Raw genomic sequence first — 19,065 nt, forward strand, 5'->3', positions numbered from 1 at the left:
AGACCAGTAATGTAGTAAGTTTTACCGGACTTTTGGTACACAAATCGGATTTGACCGATGGTCCGACGTCATTGGCGCACACTGCTATAGGTGTGGAAACAGTGCCAGCTCTGACAGTATGAAAAGGGATGAAAAGTTCTTTTAGATCAGGACTTCTGGTGACGCGAGACGGTGCTACCAACTGCTCTCGGGTTGTCGACAATAAATTCTGTTGCCTTTGAATGCTGACTTCTCTTGAGGATTCTTGATGATCTTTAAAGACGCTTTTTGGACATTTGAACATGGTCAAGTCTTAGAATCTGGCCTCTGACTTTGTTTCTGCATCAAAAACTACAGAGAGACACAAAATAACAACAAAATGCATCAGAAATAAGAACTAAAGATGCAAAATAACAACGGAAACACTGGAAGTAACCACAAAGAGACACAAAATGATAACCACAAGCCACAAAAGACAGGATAACGAGAAAATACATAAAAACAATTAAAACAAATGCCACAAAATAACAACAAAACAGAAAATAGTTACAAAAACACACAAAACAACTACAACAGACACAACATAACTACAAACAAAGCAAAAGGCAAAAAAAAGACAACAAATTATTTCAAAATAACAAAAACTAACATAAAACAAGAGACAAAATAATAAATGAAAAAAATAATATAAACAAGCACAAAATAACTTCAAAACAACTCCAAATAGACACAACATAATATTGTAAAAGACACAAAATAACTAGAGACAAAACAAAAAGCAAAATTATAACAAAATGGCACCAAAAAGAGCAAAATACCAACAGAAATACAGAAAAACTCATCAAAAAGACACAAAATAACAATGGTGAATCCTTCTTGTACAGTCAGGTGTGAGTCCTCCAGTAAAATTTCTGTTGTTGTTTCAGTTTTGCTCTGGAGATCAGCCGGTCATGAGGGTCTACGAAACTGTCCTGTACAAACAGGAAGTGCAGCATACTGTGTTGGTCCACAGTCCAGTCCTCAGTCCAGCCAATCAGAAGCTCTTCTCTGAGTATCCTCTGCTGACTGACGACCCGAACGCCGTCTGTGTTTACAGAGATGGCCGCTTCATCTGGAGGCCGTATGCCATGAGTGAGACTCACAGGTAAGACCTACAAAGAGACAAACGGGGTCAGAACCAGGACATGAATGGCAGTAGAATATACTGACTTTGTGGAAACTGTCTTCACTTGAGTTGTGTAGTCGATTATAATGTTCTTGTTTTTTTCTATTTGGCTTTCTCATCAGGTATGAGCTGATGGAGATGCGTGAAAGAAACCGAATGGACGCCACCATGCGTTATTGGAAACAGTTTTATATTTGGGATAACGTCGCCATCGCCCTGCATGTGGACAAAGAGGTATCTTCACTGCTTATCCTATGTAGAAATCTCAGGCCTTTGGTGTTAAAGATGGAAGCTGATGCGCTGTTACCGATAACATCATCAGATGCATTTAAAAATATGGGATTTCTTTAAGCTTTGTCTTGTTGTTCTGCTGTTTTTCTTTTTCAGGTGCTGGAGTTCGATGCTGATCAGCTGAGAGGGAACCTAAAGTTCTGCCACCATAGTGAACCAGCTATTGGGACTTTTGATAGTTTTGAGGAGGCTACAAACCAAGTTACAGAACTGTGGCCGGACTATGACTCCCCACTGGAGGAGGAGTGTTCACTGGAGCAGCATTTCACAGGTATTACAGCTGAAACTCACAGTGTTAACCCCTTAAGAATGAGAGAGAGTTTTGATAACTGTTACAATAAGAGGTTTTTAACCTGGTAATGAGGTGAGAAGTCAAGAGCTAAGTGAACTAGGGTCAAATGTTCACAGTAAAGATTAAACTCAAAATAGATTGGGGATTTTTATAAGTCTGTGCACATTGTCCAAAAGATTGCACAATGGGATTCCAGCGACAGTTAGAGGCTGACATCTGTTTCTCCATTTCCTGATCAGGAGCCTGTTCTGAGCTGCAGACAGGACAGTCCAAAGCAGATAGTTTCAGTTCCTTAAAAGTGGAGGTGTCCATGCGGTCGGTGCATGGTAGAAGTGTGTGAGTTGGGAGGGGGTAGAAATGAAGCTATTGCTCAGATTAATTTAGTATGAGACCATTGCTGTGTTGATTAAGGCTGCAGTCATTGCACACGCAAAAGTTTCAGTTCACTATAAATTACACCTGATCGGGACACAAGTTGGGAGTCGTTGGGTGGTAGTCGCTCGATGCAAACCAGGGTAGAAATTTATCCCTATCACAATCACTAATTATTTATATTTTCCCTGGTGGTAAAAAGTCAGGTTATTGTGTGCATTACATCTAAAAAAGGTTCTGTAAGGTTACTAGTCTTTGGGGCCTTGGTGGCCTATCATAAACATATCCTTGGGGTTTTTCCTAACCTCTAAACTTTAACCTAGCAACTTACCAAGGGCCAAACCCATGAAGAAAAGCTGCTGTCAACAGACGTGACTGGTAGTTAATTTGACCATTCGAAGGTGGCTACTCAGTTAAATTACCAGAGGAAGCAGGATTAGGTGTCTGGATGGAGGCAGTGAGAAGCTAGGCGAGTTTTCCTCGAATACCAGCTTAAATGTTCTTCAGAACCCATCTGGGTCAGACCCCCACTGGGCTGCTGTAACCAGACCCGTTAGACGGAGAGCTGAGGGTCCAGTGATTCTCTGAAGATTAATTATTAATTTAGTTGGTCCTAGGGGACTTAGGGCTGCACAGTGGAGTAGTGGTTAGCATCCCCGGTTCAAATCCCGTCCTGGGCCTGGGATCTTTCTGCATGGAGTGTGCATGTTCTCCCTGTGCATGCGTGGGTTTTCTCCGGGTACTCCGGCTTCCTCCCACAGTTCAAAAACATGCTGAGGTTAATTGGTTACTCTAAATTGCCCGTAGGTGTGAATGTGAGTGTGATTGTTTGTCTGTATATGTAGCCCTGTGACAGACTGGCGACCTGTCCAGGGTGTCCCCTGCCTTCACCGAGTCAGCTGGGATAGACTCCAGCACCCCCCGCGACCCTAGTGAGGATAAAGCGGTGTATAGAGAATGGATGGATGGATGGATGGGGGATTTACCGGGTCTCTCCTCCCTCTACCCTTTGGGTTTTTCTCAGTTTGTTCAACTTTAATTTAGGTGATAAAATATAACTTATTTTATTATTCATCCACTGATAAGGCAGATTTATTAGTTTTCTTTATTATTAATTCAGAGTACTCTTTGTTTAACTTTACTTAACTGTTTGTTATTTATAATGTTGTTTAAATTGCTTTCTTTATGTGTCACATGTCAATTTTTCTTTGAGTATTTTATTTTGTTGCAATGTTTTAACAGTTTCCTTTTAAGAAATCTCATAATTTGGTTCTTTAAGTGTTTGGCCTTTATGCATGATTCTCTTTTAACAGTTTGTATTGAATTTTTCATTAACTTCACTGTGATGCATTTTGCTTGCGGCACACATTGCAAATAACAGAAGATGGAATACAAAATTGCTGTCGCAGCATTTCTGTTACAATATCTGAAATTGTCCCGCTTTGCCCCTTCCCGTCTCACCCAAACCCACCCCATCCCTCCCTTCAGTCCCAAGGCCCAAATCCCACACCTCTGACTGTACTAAATATGAATAATCAAAGAATAATAATGATTAAAAAAAGGGAGGGGAAAAAGAAAAAAGAAGAAAAAAGAAAAAGAACAACAACAAAAGACATATATATATATATATATATATATATATATATATATATATATATATATATATATGTCTTTTGTTGTTGTTCTTTGCTGGGAGGTGCCTGCTCTTTCCAGGAGAGAAGTATGCGGCGCCTGGCTATTAAGGAGGTGAATGCTATTATAACATGAGCATTTTCTTTAAGTAAAGAGATCTCCTGGCTATAACCAAATGGGGCACACATGGGATTGGGGGTAATATCTATTTGAAACATGTTCATATATGCACAGACCAAAATGTATTAAGTCTTGGGCGGGACCAAAACATATGTATATGATCTGCAGGTTGGCATTGACTACGAGGACATGAAGGATTTGTATTGGGGAACATATTTGCCAGCCTTCCTCTGGTCAAGTGCACCCTCAGCACGACCTTAAGTTGTATAAGGCGATGCCTTGCACAGGGGGAGGAGGTATTTATTAGTTCAAGCACTGCCTCCCATTCATTAATTGTCATTACTCTTCCAAGGTCACTTTCCCAAAGTCTTTTGATATCTTGAAGTGAGTGAGGAACACATTTATCTCTACTGCTATATAGGACAGAGATTAGATGTTTGCAATGTGGGGATAGTGACAAAATATGATCAGTTGTGTTGTTTGCCGGGATATTAGGAAATGTAGATTTAATGTAGATTTAATACCTTTTGACTACCATCTCTTAAAGGTACCATCTGAAAGGGAGGGTGGGAAATTATAATTGTTTCTGATAGGGGAGAATATTGAGGCAGTCTGGAGGTTGAAATGTTTTCTAAATTGGGACCAGATTCTAACTGAGTGATAAACCACCAGATTAAGGCGAAACTGGCTAAGAGGAGGGGTTGTTGGTGCACATAAAACAGACTTTAAATCAACTGAGCTACAGGCATACTCCATTTGGACCCAGATCTCGGGGCTAATAGTTGGACTTTCATCAGTCCAGTTCAGCATAGATTTTTTGTTGCATGACCAGTAATAGTGCATGAAATTGGGTAGTGCCAGGCCAGCAAGAGTTTTAGGTCTTTGAAGGGCACTCTTTTTGATTCTATGTGGCTTTAATTCCAGATGAAAGACAGTATGCTTTTGTCGAGAGATTTGAAAAATGACTTCCTGATCAAAATTGGAAGGTTTTGGAACAAATAGAGAAATTTTGGCAACACAATCATTTTGATCAGGTTGATTCGTCCAGTTATGGACAGCGGAAGATTTCTCCATCTTTCCATGTCTTTTTTACATTTCTCAAATAAAACACCAAAGTTCTTAGCAAAAAGTGATGAGAATGCAGATGTGACCTCCACTCTAAGATATTTAAAGCCCTTACTGACGGTTCTGAATGGACAATGTGATGGTGATATTTGAGTGGCTGCCTGATTGATAGGAAACATTTCAGTTTTGTCAAAGTTGATCTTGTAGCCTGACATTTTCCCAAATTGGTTTAATGTAGTGAGTATGACAGGTATAGATGATAGAGGTTTTGCAACGTATAAAAGGATGTCATCCGCATATAGGGATATTTTATGAACAAGGTCCCCACGCTCAATGCCAGCAAAGTCCTTGGCTTGTCTAAGGGTGGCAGCCAGTGGTTCAATCGTAATAGCAAAAAGGAGGGGAGAGAGGCTACAGCCCTGGCGGGTGCCTCTACCAAGCGGGAAGTACTCAGATTGATGTCCATTTGTTATTATTGCAGCCAGGGGTAGAGAATACAGCAGTTTTACCAAAGAGATAAAGGATTCCTCAAATTTGAATTTTTTAAGTGAGGAAAATAGATATTGCCACTCGACTCGATCAAATGCTTTCTCAGCATCGAGCGATATCACCATTTCAGGAGAGTCGGATGGAGGGGAATAAATAATATTAAAAAGTCGTCGAAGGTTCGAACTTGGGTGTCTTTTGGAGATGAAGCCCGTTTGGTCTGTTGAAATTATGTGTGAAACGACCTTTTCCAGTCTCACTCTTAATACCTTTGATAGAATTTTGTAGTCGACATTTAACAAAGAGATAGGCCGAAAGGAGGCGCAGTAAAGCGGATCCTTACCACTTTTTGGTAAAAGTGTTATAACTGCTTTCCGAAGAGTTGGGGGGAGAATTCCCACTGACAGTGACTCATTATACATTGCTTGAAGCAGAGGGCATAGCTGATGGGCAAATTTTTTATAAAATTCAGACGTGTAACCATCTGGTCCTGGAGTTTTGCCACACTTCAAGGATTTAATGGCTTCCAGAATCTCTGCCTTGGAGATTTCACTTCCTAATATAGAATTATATTCCGCTGGAACTGATGGAAGGTTAAGTTTCTCCAGAAAGAGTCTAAGCTGTGATGAGTCGTTGTCACATTCAGAGGTGTATAGTTTACTGTAATACTGCTTAAAAGCATTGTTTATTTCTGTATGATCTGTGAGTGTTTCCCCTGCTTGATTGTATATTTTAGGAATGAGGCGAGAGGACTGGGCTTGGCGAGATTGTTGGGCTAATAGCTTGCCGGCCTTGTCATCTTAATCGTAAATGTTAAACTGAGCTTTTGTCAGTAAGTATGTGGATCGATCTGTTGTTAGTAAGTCATATTCTGTCTGCAAACGTAATCTCTCTTTAAATAACATTGGGGAGGGTGAGACTGAGTATTGGCTGTCAATGTTGGCAATAAGTTCACAAATTTCATTAAGTTTGGAGTCTTTTAATTTTTTTAATCTGGAGAAGTATTCAATTATCTTCCCCCGAATATAGGCTTTAAGTGTCTCCCATAGAGTGGAGTGGGAGATTTCTGCTGAGGTGTTGGTATCAAGGAAAAAACGGATTTGGGTGGAAACGTGAGACACAAATTGTTCATTTATGCATGATTCTTTGCTTGTCCTCTCATTACCTCTTGTGCGTACGTGCGCTTCTGCATATTCACCGAGCCAATTTTTCTCTGAAATAAAGCGACTTCAATCCTTTAGGAGCTGGACCGTTTGTTCCATGTCTATTTCTGAAAGCGACACCTTGCAGGTGTGTTTGTTATTTTAAGATATTCTCTACAGTGGTTAATGTGGAGTCTTAGTGTCTGAGCTGTCTCTTCTGTTTTGTGGGTGTGAGAGGTCAAAGCTGGGGTAACACATGATAAGCAAGCTCGCAACAAAGTTTATAAGAAATAACACATTCATATGTTGGATTAGGTTCATTTTGTCGTTGTATACTATATAAGTAAAACTATTGTACACATTCATACGGTTGGATTATATAATAAGTTGAGTTGTGATTATATGCTGATCAATTGGGTTATGATTGATGGAAATAGGAGACAGAATATAATAGGATACTGATTAAATGTAAAATAAGAGAATATTTCCCACAGACACCCTACCAGGGCCTATTGTCAGACAGAAAATAACTACAGAGAGACAAAAAATAACAAAAAGGCATCAAAAGTAACTCGTAAAAATACAAAATAAGAACAGAAAAACTTAAAGTAACTGCAAAAACACGCAAAAATAATAACCAAAAACCACAACAGACACAAAATAACAACAAAACAACCAAAATGAAAGAAACAAAACAACATAAAATAACTCCAAAAAGATTCAAAATAACTGTAAATCGACACAAAATAACTACAGAGACCAAACAAAATGCAAAATTACAACAAAATGACAAAACAGCAAAAAGACAAAATAATAAAAATATAATATTCACTACAAAGAAACACAAATAACTTTGAAAAGACACAAAATAATGACAATGATACATAAAACAACAGACGAAAAAACAAAAAGACAAAATTGACACCAAAAACAACAAAATACCGACAAAAAGACATTAAATTGGCAGCAAAAACAACAAAATGCTGACCAAAATACAGAAAAACACACCAAAAAGACACAAAATGACCATGAGTCCTTCAGTAGGACCTCTGCTGCTTTTTCAAACCCCTCCACCACGATGAGGTGGCAATTTATCATGGTTGTTTCCTTAAATCTCGTAAAGACCAAGAGTTTTTTTCGGCAGTATGTTTGATGTTTTGTCTCTCTTTGTTTCTGTGCCAGACCTCAGACTGGTTCTTGTTGGGAGGACTGGATCAGGGAAGAGCTCCAGTGGAAACATGATACTGGGAAGACACGCCTTCAGTACTGGTGGTGCTGCTGCAGGTAACACTGGATATTTACTTTATGTGGAGCCACCTTTTGTCCAGAATTGGTAACACCATTGTGTGCTTGGAAAAATATTGTTGATTCCAGATTTCATAGAAATTCAACTTTTTTTTCGCTATTTATGATTTAAGACATTCTGACTGTTTAATTCTGCACAGAAGACACGTCTGAGTTCTCTCTCGTTTTCATGGTTTTTATGTTGTCATAGAGGTGCAGGAGTTTATATTACAGTAAAAAAAAAAAGAGCTAACGGTGTAGAAAAAAGAATAGTCAGAAATTACTTAAAGTTCAGAGGATTAGAATAAAATTTTTATTTAAACTATGTTTCTTCTCCTCAGGAAACACTCTTTGCTATCTGCAGAATGAGAAGGTGTCCAACTGGGAGGTGACCATCGTCGACACTCCTGGACTCTCAGAAATAACTGAAGAGAATGCATCCGAATGCATCGATCTGTTGGACCGGGGGCCCCATGCCTTCCTGCTGGTCATCAAGGTGGGGACCCTCATTGCTGAACAACAAAACACTGTGAGGCAGATGGAGGAGATCTTTGGAAATGATGTCTGGAGGCACACCTTCATAGTCCTAATCTACGACAACCAGTCAGAGTTTGTCCTGAACAGAACCAACGCCGAGTTGCAGAGAATCCTAAATGATAGAGTGAAAGACAGATTCTACGCCCTCAAACACAACGGCAGTGACGACAACCAAGTCTGGGATCTGCTGGATGCTGTGGCCAAGATGGTTGTAACAAATGGAGGGCAGGTCTTCTCACTGCATGGGAACCAGCCGACCAGACGACGAGGCAGGTTGTCCTCTGCCCGCCGCATGTTGAATAGACAGTGGCGAGGCCAAACGTCTCCATCATCCGGTCTTCATTCCGACACCACCACTCTGATTATTGGCGACACAGTCATTAGGAACCTTCCTTTCTACGAGGCAAAAATACACAGTTTGTCAGGCGCCACGGTCTCCATTATCCACAATAAACTCCAAGATCTGCTGCCTTCCCTCCCATCCATCCAGAGAGTCATCATCCACGTGGGAGGATCTGACATCATCAATCAACAGTCAGAGTACACCAAAGATGACTTCATCAAACTTTTTGACTTTTTAAAACAATGTGGCAAAGTTGTGTTTATCTCAGGTCCCATTCCCCCTCTGAATCGTGGCAGTTGTTGGTTCTCCAGAACCTTGAGCCTCCATGATTGGCTCAAGCAGATCTGCAAGAGGCAGCCTTTAGGATACATCGACAATTTCAAAGTGTTCTGGAATCGCTGGTATTGGTTTGCTCCAAACGGATTGTATCTAAATAAACGTGGCTCATACAAGCTAGCTGCTAACATGAAGCGCACTCTACGGTCTAGTGTACATGGCTGAGTGTTTACACTTTGGACCTTTTCTTCTACAGTTTCTAGCCCTGGTGCCCCCTGCTGTCCTCTCCCAGCTACAACACCTGTTATCTCACTGCAGATGTTGTCCTGAATACTTTCACGAACTAACTTCCATCAAAACGGTGCTTCTAAATGTTAGTTCTACTTCGACTCAGACCTTTAGTCTTAATAATTTTATCTTTACCACCGCCCTCAACATTTTACTTTTGTTACCTGGTTGGAACGTGGTGAATACAGCCAGCATTTGGATCTTTGCCCACTAAATTACAAGTTTTTATCATTAATTGTTTTAAACTTTGACAGGACCTTAACTTGTGGAGGTTTGAACTTCCGGACTCCAAAGCCATTGATGGTGAATTTTTTAGCACTACAGACACTTTAAATTTCACACAGCTCTACTCACAACTATGGCTGTGGTTTGGATTGGGTTTTTACATCGGGGTGACAATCGCTGACTTGGACGTAGATCCAGATCCAACTACCCACACCTTTTTAAGATACCTTCGAGCACCTAAAGCACAACCCCTTCAATCAAACCCTCAACAATTAATCTGTGACTTTAACTCAATCTGTGGACATATCCTGGACAATGTCGCACCACTGAGAGTGACAAAACCAAGAGCTAAACCCCAGCTTTGGTTTATAGACCTCATCCACGCTCTTTGGCAGCCACGATGAAAAGCTAAACACAAACAGACAAAAGACGGGTTACAAGCTTTATATTCCGAAGGTCATCTGGTACTTTACAGACGTTTAGTAAAAGCTGCAAGAGCTAGTTAACTTTCTACTATCATTTAGAACTACTGTATATAGCCCAAAAGCCTTATTTCACACAATCAAACAAAGTCCAGGGTTCTAGAGGAGATAACTGTTATGATTCTCGAATTATTCTCCATTAATAGTTATTACACTGATACATCTGTTCTCCTTTCTTTGTTCATGTCAGCATTTCTGTTCTATTATCTTTATTTTTCTGTTATGTATTATCTATTTTTTTGTAGTTATTGCAACACAATATTTTTAAAGTCAAGCTTTAACATTTACTGTGCGGTACATTTAACATGAGATAGCTTCATTAAATGAGACATCATTAAAGCAGGATGGCATGAATCTGTCAAACATTCACTGTATCTGAGTGCTGAGGAAATCAGCTCAGGGACAAACAGAGTATTAATATTCACGTTCTGTAAAAGTAACACAGGCCTATGGAGTAGTGACAAATCACAAAAATAAATCTATTGTGGTAATGGTTATTCATCTTTGAGATTAACATTGACTTTTAAATATGGTATTAATATGCTTATAGGTGTTGTACTGATCTGTTTAATATGAGAGTTTCAAACAGCATTCCTACAGTGGAATTAGAGTGAATTAAAGATAGGTAAGACCAGATCAGAATGAAAGGATGAAAGGCCATATATCTTAGTGCCTATTAATAACCAGTTGGTAAGCAGAAGTGTCTTTTTGACCTTAAGTTACAGTTGCTGAGTAAAGTGCCTTTTTGACCTTAAGCTAAGAATAGTGAAGAATATTGGGTAATATGATTGCAAGACGGACAGTGACTGAGGGGAATTACGCAATGCAGGAGTGCTTAGCTTATACGATCATTGTTAGACTATAAATACTGGGTCAGGGCAAGTTTAGGCAGTTCGTTTCAGCTCGAACTGACTGCAACATCTGTTGTTGATCAGGGAAAGGTGTTTCAGGCCCAGAATTCTGTATTGTACATTCAATTCAATCTTGATGTAATAAATACTCTTTGACCTAAGAAGAAGTCTTCTGACTACTTCATCAAAAGAACTGGGTGGAAATAGCCTGACACACACTCTGATTTATTGTTTTAGAAGAGGCTCATTTCCAACGCTGTAAAAGAATATGAAAATACAAGTGGAAATATCCATCCATCCATCCTCTATACACCGCCTTATCCTCACTAGGGTCGTGGGGGTGCTGGAGTCTATCCCAGCTGACTCGGGCGAAGGCAGGGGACACCCTGGACAGGTCACCAGTCTGTCTCAGGGCTACATATACAGACAAACAATCACTCACATTCACACCTACGGCAATTTAGAGTACTCAATTAAACTCGGCATGTTTTTGAACAGTGGGAGGAAGCCAGAGTACCCGGAGAAAACCCACACATGCACAGGGAGAACATGCAAACTCCATGCAGAAAGATCCCAGGCCCAGGCTGGGATTTGAACCGGAGATCTTCTTGCTGCAAGGCGAAAGTGCTAACTGCTACGTCACTGTGCACACTGAGGTGGGGAGTCCCCCAACCAGCCGAGCCCCCAGTGAGGAGGACCCTCTGAGGAAACACTGGATTCAAAATAAAATAAAATAATAAATTAGTAAATAAATAAATAAAGGGTGGAAAGTTGAAAGAGCAAAAATATATAAGATATAAAGTAAGTAAGAACAAAAGAAGAATGAAAAGGTTATTTAAAAGCCTGATTAAAAAGGTGAGTCTTTAACTTTCTTTTAAAAACATCAACAGTCTCTGCAGTCCTGAGGCTCTCCGGCAGGCTGTTCTACAGACGGAGGCCGTAGTGGCTAAATGCCGCCTCGCCCTGGGTTTTTTCCTTGCTTGTGGTATGGATAAAAGGCCGCTGCCAGAGGACCTCAGGGTCCGCGAGGGTCGATATGGTGAAAGAAGATCAGACAAATAAGAAGGCGCAAGGCCATTAAGACTTTTAAAAACTAGTGAAAGAACCTTAAAATCGATCCTGAAGCGGACAGGGAGCCAATGCAGCGACTTTAAAACTGGTGTAATGTGTTCCCGCCCTCTGGTCCTCATTAGCACGCCTGCGGCTGAGTTTTGTAATAACTATAGATTTAAAATGCTCTTTTTGGGAAGACCAGAGAGCAGGGCATTACAATAGTCTAAAGGAGAAGAGATAAAAGCATGCATCAGCACCTCCATGCTGGCCTGAGAGAGAAATGGACGGATTCTGGCTATGTTCTTAAGATAGTCAAAACCTATCTTTGCTATATGTTTAACATTTGGGATAAAATTCAGCTCAGAGTCAAAAATAATACCCAGGTTTTTTTTGTTTTTTTTGTTTTTTTTTTTTTACAGATTATGCTAGTTTAAAATCTTGTAATTCTGATAAAAGTTTCTCTCTCTGGCCTTCAGGACCTGTAACTAAAACCTCAGTTTTGTCCTGTTGAGCTGTAGGAAGCTCGCTGCCATCCATGATTTAATGTCTAAAATACAGTTTAAAGGGTATCTATTGGCCCTGTGTCATCAGCAGACACGGCAATGCACAGCTGTGTGTCATCAGCGTAGCTATGGAAACTGATGCCGTGCCTCCTGATGACGTCCCCAAGAGGAAGTATATAAAGATTAAAAAGAATGGGACCTAAAATTGACCCTTGGGGAACCCCACACCTAATTTCATGGGTTCCTGAGGAACACGTATCAATACTTACATAAAAACATCAGTCTGTGAGATAAGAATTAAACCAGTTAAAAACAGTACCAGAGAGGCTGACCAGGTGTCTGAGTCTGTTTAATAAAATGTGATCTACTGTATCAAAAGCAGCACTTAGATCCAGTAGAACAACACTGAGTTTAAAAGGCCAATGTCGACTTCATACTAACAGCCTTTGTCAGTGAGAAAAATGTATAAAGTTTTTTTTTTTTTTTTTTCAAATTTTGTGTCTACATGAATGTTAAGTTTCCTAAAGGAGGGGTTAAGTGCTGTTTTTCATTTGTTTGACGAACGACCTTATGTTTTGTCAATCAGAAAATGCGGTCTCAGACATTTGTGGTTGTTGAATGCCATCTAGTGATACTTGAACTTAAAAGCAGAAAGATGGATGTGGAGAACCCAGAACATGTTTCAGATTGGTTGCTGTTTCTCAGTTTGTATTTTCAAGAAGTAAGGTTTCAAGTTTGATACCAGCTTTCTTCTTTGCAAGTGTTGAAAATAACTGCAGAGAGACACCAAATAATCACAAAGAGACAGAAAATGGACAAAAAGAGACACTGAATTACTACAAGCAGACACAAATAACTACAGAGCAGCCCAAAGTAGCCACAAAGAGACACTAAAATACTACAGAGACACACAAAATAAAATATAATTATTGTAATATTATATAACATTAATATATGTAATATTATATAATACAAAATAACCACGGATAATAACAAAATGCTGGCAGGCTGTTCTAAACAGAAAAGGTCCTTGTACAAGATTCTTTTGAGACACTGATATTTAGAAAATAATCAGCTTCAATGGAGAGAAGAAGTTTGTCTTCTATCTCAAAAAACAAATACATTCAGCATTATACTGTAAAGTCGGGAACATCTTCATTGTTTTAAAGTGTTTAGAACAGGGCCGTTCCTGACTCATTTGGCACCCTAGGCAAGACCCTCCCACGGCCCCCGCCCAAAAAAAGATATTTAAAAAAATACGTATAAACTCACTTTAACTAACTACTCATGGAGCTTAAGAATGGAGGGAGCATTCTTCCAGTCTGTGACAACTTCTCTGTTCAGTTTGAATTCTTTGACTGAAAAAAAGTTTACAACAAAAACAGTGCAAACTGTCTGTTTCTCTTGAGTACATCAGCCAGCTTCTTTGTATTTTTTGTCCATTAGTTAACTGTCTGGTGAAATAATCCTGCTGACACCTTCTACCATCGCTATTTTTGGGAAAAGTGAAATTGTTTTCTAATTGGAATGGTCCCCTTTGAATAAACTCTGTTCTAAGTTTGTCAGATAAAACAGATGGCCAGTCTGCCGGGTCTATTGCTGGAGCTGATATATCCTGAAGCTGTCCTGAAGTGAATAGGACAGGTTGTCTTACCTCTTTGAAGCCAGGCAGCACTGGGGTGGGGATAGAGGAAGGTGTACCTATTTGATTAACAGGCTGGTCTGATGTAGAGGGGACTGTGGGTATGTTTTCACTGCTTCCAGGTTGGGTGTCAGAGAGTCCTCCATCACTGGGTACCTGTCACGCAATCAAGACCGGACTCGAGCAGAGAACCACCACCAAGGCCAAGATGCAGTTTAAAAGGTTTATTGTAGGAGGATGAGTGGAATCTGATGGCAGGGGAAGCCGGAGTTTGTCAGAGAAGAATGAGGAGGGGTGCCGGGTGGGCGACGTTCTCACCGGGGACTCGACGGCTGTTGGTTCGAGGAGGGGAGGCAGAGTGCGGCGCCGGTTGTTTTTTAGATCCCCGGTGGCAGGAGTCGGCAAGGAGTGAGGATTTGGCTGTAGACTGGGCAGACGAGGAGAACTCAGGTGCTGACAGATGAGCCTGGAGAATGACAGGGTCCAGGAGGGAGAACCAAGGAGAGCAGTTTGCAGGAGTCCGAGCAGCGGGTTCTGGAGAAACAGGGAAACAGGATTAGCAAAACTTCTTTCCAGCAGCAGAGCAAAAGGGCAGGTGAAAAAACTGACATGTAAGTCAAATCAAACAATCTGGCGACGTGTTGCTGGAGAGCCGGAGTCTTTATGGTTGGTGTGTAATTGGGAGAATGATTGTCAGCTGCTCAGACTCTGCCGGAGGTGACTGATTACCTGACCAGATTCAGCTGCTCCTCGTCAGCTCTGCTGACAGGAGAGGGAGAAAAAGGCATGAAGAGAGTTAGAATCATTTAACGTAGCAGTGTATGAGGGAAGGGTCCTGACAGTACCAAGGTGGATGTGGAGGCTGCTGTTGATCCAGTAGTGGCAGGAGTGGAAGATAAATATTTCAGAAGTGAATCTAAAAAGAGACAGTAAGGTCATTGATTAACTGGGTGTTTACATGGGAAGGTAAATACATGGTAACACCTGACATAATAACATCCCTGACCTAGGACATCCGAAACACAGCAGCAAGCTAATGTCAATACAAACATCTCAAAATTGTAACATGTAAATAATTACTGTATGTGGAACAACAGCTTCAGTACACCTGTTCTAATTAAATGTGATACACTGGTAATGGCGTGTCTAATAAAGACGGTGTAATCCCCTCCTGTTGTACGGCCGTCTGGGACGCATGGAGTCATGTTTCCATTCATATAAATATGTAAATATTCTTAAACTTGTGTTTAAGTTGATCATTTATTTTAATGGCTTAAAATAAATTGAAGCCAGTTAGTGAAGTTCAATGACGGTAGCATCGCCTACACACAGGCAACGGTACGAGACTGTCAGTGCGTCAGAGCACAAACTTTAAAAGAAACGATTTCTATCAACAATGTCATCACTACGTGCATTTCGTACGTCACTGTCTTTGATACATTCTTCAACATAGAAGTAACTTTATCATATTGAAAGTGAGCTAACAAAGCAGCACTAACAGTACTGTCACTACGAGGGCTAACGTTAGCCCATTAGCATTACGAGCTAGCCGATACGCGGTTGTGTGTTCATGCAGTTTCTAACAAAATATTTCATGACCCCATACCTCGACTTCTTTCTTGCTTCTCCTCATCTTCTTTACGCTTTTTTTCTGAAATGAGCTCCAGAGGGCTTTTGCCTCTTCATTTTGGAAGTTCGGTGTATCCGGCACTGTCAACACGGATCTACCGGTGCCTATTTTCTTCTTCTTAATCTAAAAAAACAAAACAAAACAAAACCCTGCGGTGCCGCCCCCCCGCTGGCTTGCGCCCCTAGCATTTGACTATTCTGCCTATAGGGCCGCACGGCCCTGGTGCCAAGTGAAAGCTCCGACCCAGGGTGTGCATTTCCATCTGACAATGGTTGTGGTGAGTTTGAAAACTTGTTTGCTTGTTTAACCCTGTGATTATCATATTTAATAAATATCTGCAAGTGGGGGCGGTTGTTTTGTTTTGACGAGTGGATGTCTTTGAATAACTACACACTATCATACCAAATTTACTAATGGTACAATTTGCCATGAGTAAAACACTCTGTCAGGAAAATGTGCATTATTCCTGATATAATAATACCAAATCCAGTTAGAATATGGGATGCCAGATGAATTTCAGTACTTTCGGAACAACATTTTGAAGCTGTTCGGCCTTATCTTAGCAATACCTCAGTCGGGATTGTGGGGAATATTCATTTTACATATCTATTAAACTGTCATGTTTTTATTGCTTTTTGCTTATTACTTATAATCATTTTATTACTCTTTTGCTTATCAATTACAATCATCATTTTATTACTTTTTACTTATTACTTACAATCATCATTTTAATTACTTTTTACTTATTACTTATGATCATCATTTTATTACTTTTTACTCATTACTTACAATCATCATTTTAATTACTCTTTTACTTATTACTTATATTCATCATTAACCTTCATTTGATCATATTATGTGTTAATCATATATTAATGTGCTTGCAAATTGTATTAACCCTATAATCAAATATATTAAAGTGCTTATGAATGCATGTTTGAATTCTAGCTCTTAACCGGGAGAGAAAGTGTTGATCTAAGCAGGTTGTGCAAGTTTCAACGTCTAAACCTAAGGAAAGTGAGTTTAAGGTAAATGCTTCATGCTCCACTTGACTAAAAGGCTTGCGGTTGCATCTGACCTTTCAAGAGCTGAGGGGAAAACTTTTCTCCCTCGCTTCAAACTGACAAACTGAAATAAGAATAGCATCTAGGATGGCAGTTTAGCGTGGTCAGGTGACAGCTTTTAAATTAAAAGTAAAGAACATCCATTAAAACTGTGATACCAGGAAGAAAGAGGGGGGTCTGCGGTTACAGAGATGCGCAGGTTGTCACGTACGCGCAGAAAGACAGAGAGAGGGTGAAAAGTTCAAACAGCAGCTAGATGTTTAAACAAGAATAAAAGTTATTGAACCATAAAACAATGTTGAGAATTAAGATTAAAATATTAAGCTTCATGAGAAAATACTATAGAGGAATCTAAATTAGCAATGTATTAAATTAACAATAAAATGGGGAAGAACATGGAAATCTTATATTAATTAATAAGGATTAAAGTAAATCAATAAAGGGATGGGATCATTCAAATCTGCCATATAGGTGTGATTAAATTATTAAAATATTGTTCAAAGTTAAGTTGAATAAAACTGAATCAGTAAATTGTTTAATTCAACACCAAATGGAACAGAAATCTGCAGATTTCAGCAAAACTGAGCTCTTAAAAAACTGTGCAAAGGTCACAGGGAGCGGCCACATACACACACATTCAGAGACACCTTCTGCAGGAGGAAGACGGCGGTGATTGGACGAAGACCCAAGACATCCGGGAAGGCCTCTCTTGGTGGGGGCCAATCAGAAGACTGCAAATTCTTAGTTAAAAACTCATGTATTAGCTTAGAAATTCATTCTTTCTTGTGATTACAGCTGCATGCAGAAGAATCATTGTCTTAGCCTTAGCAATTCTACTGTCAGCATTGAGCAAGATAGAATCTGCATGCATGCATATTCTGTTCATCCTTTGCATTTTTTACTAAATATTCTTAACTGAATATTTTGACTCTGAGTCTTCCTTGCATCGTGTTTTTTCCTCATTAGCAGTAACAAAAGAATCCGCTCTGACACTCAGAACCAGAACATGAATGGTAGGAGAATCTACAGAATTTAAGAAAACTCTCTTTACTTGAGTTGCGCAGTTCATTACAGGGATCCTTATCTTACATCGGAATTCCGTTCCTACAGCGCGATGTATTTCGATTTTCGCCCAAAGTTGGAACTCATATACTGTGACGTATGTGCCATACAACCGGCGAATCTAAACAAAGCCATCTTCCTCGTATAGGGGCGCGTGACGACGTACTCATCCGCTCGCTCGTCAGTTAGCTCCTGCACATTGTTTTAATGTCGCAAACAACGTACGTCGGAATGATAGAACAAGACTTTGTTAATAAATTTATGGGACATGGCGACTTAACCACGAAATGCCGTAGGCCGAGGACGTCATATACCGAGGACCTACTGTCTAATATTTATATTCGTTGTGACTTGGCTTTCTCATCAGGTATGAGCTGGTGGAGAGACCTGGAAACCAGATGGATGGTCAGCAGTGTAATTTTGTACAGTTTTATATTTGGGATCATGTCACCATCGCCCTGCACGTGGACAAAAAAGGTATCTTCACTGCTTATTCTCTATCAACAGCTGAAGCCTTTAATGCTTAATGTTTTAGGGAAAAAACACCCTCAGTTGTCAAAAAAGTCAAGGCAAAAAAATTGGCACTTCGTTTTTGCAACTTCTGATTTGTCCAGTGACATCAGAAGGTGTCATTAAAAAGAAAACATCATTTGAACTGTTGGAATCATGAACTGTTCACTAACTTTGTACAAACAGTTTCTGTACATTGACTCTTCATTGCAGCTGTACTTACTGTACAAGAAATTTCAATTAATCATCCATCCATCCTCTATACACCGCTTTATCCTCATTAGGGTTGTGGGGGGTGCTGGAGTCTATCCCAGCTGACTTGAGCGAAGGCAGGGGACACCCTGGACAGGTCGCCAGTCTGTCACAGGGCTACATATACAGACAAACAAGCACACTCACATTCACACCTACGGGCAATTTAGAGTTATCAATTAACCTCAGCATATTTTTGGACTGTGGGAGGAAGCCAGAGTACCCGGAGAAAACCCACGCATGCACAGGGAGAACGTGCAAACTCCATGCAGAAAGATCCCAGGCCTACCCCGGGATTCGAACCGGGATCTTCTTGCTGCAAGGTGAAAGTGCTAACCACTATGCCGCTGTGCAGCCCTCAATTAATCATATTTTATGAATATTTGCTTGTTTAGCTTTGCTTTATTTCTTTTTCAGGTGGTGAAATTCGATGCTGATCAACTGAGAAAGAACCTCAAGTTCTGCCTCCAGGGTGAACCAGCTATCGGGACTTTTGATAGTTTTGAAGACGCTGAAAAC

General features: G+C 40.1%; 1 protein-coding gene across 1 annotated transcript in view; it reads left to right on the forward strand.

Annotated features, from left to right (window-relative positions):
• LOC110972118 (GTPase IMAP family member 8-like) overlaps nt 1–19,065 on the forward strand; it is a 323,852-nt gene that overhangs the window by 2,363 nt on the left and 302,424 nt on the right. Inside the window, exons 2-4 of the mRNA XM_051937134.1 lie at nt 906–1,123; nt 1,267–1,378; nt 1,532–1,706. Coding sequence (XP_051793094.1) covers nt 906–1,123; nt 1,267–1,378; nt 1,532–1,706 — 505 coding nt within the window. The remainder of the gene's footprint in view (nt 1–905; nt 1,124–1,266; nt 1,379–1,531; nt 1,707–19,065) is intronic.

This window comes from Acanthochromis polyacanthus, chromosome 17, assembly GCF_021347895.1.
Source record: "Acanthochromis polyacanthus isolate Apoly-LR-REF ecotype Palm Island chromosome 17, KAUST_Apoly_ChrSc, whole genome shotgun sequence".
NCBI classification, from domain to species: domain Eukaryota; kingdom Metazoa; phylum Chordata; class Actinopteri; family Pomacentridae; genus Acanthochromis; species Acanthochromis polyacanthus.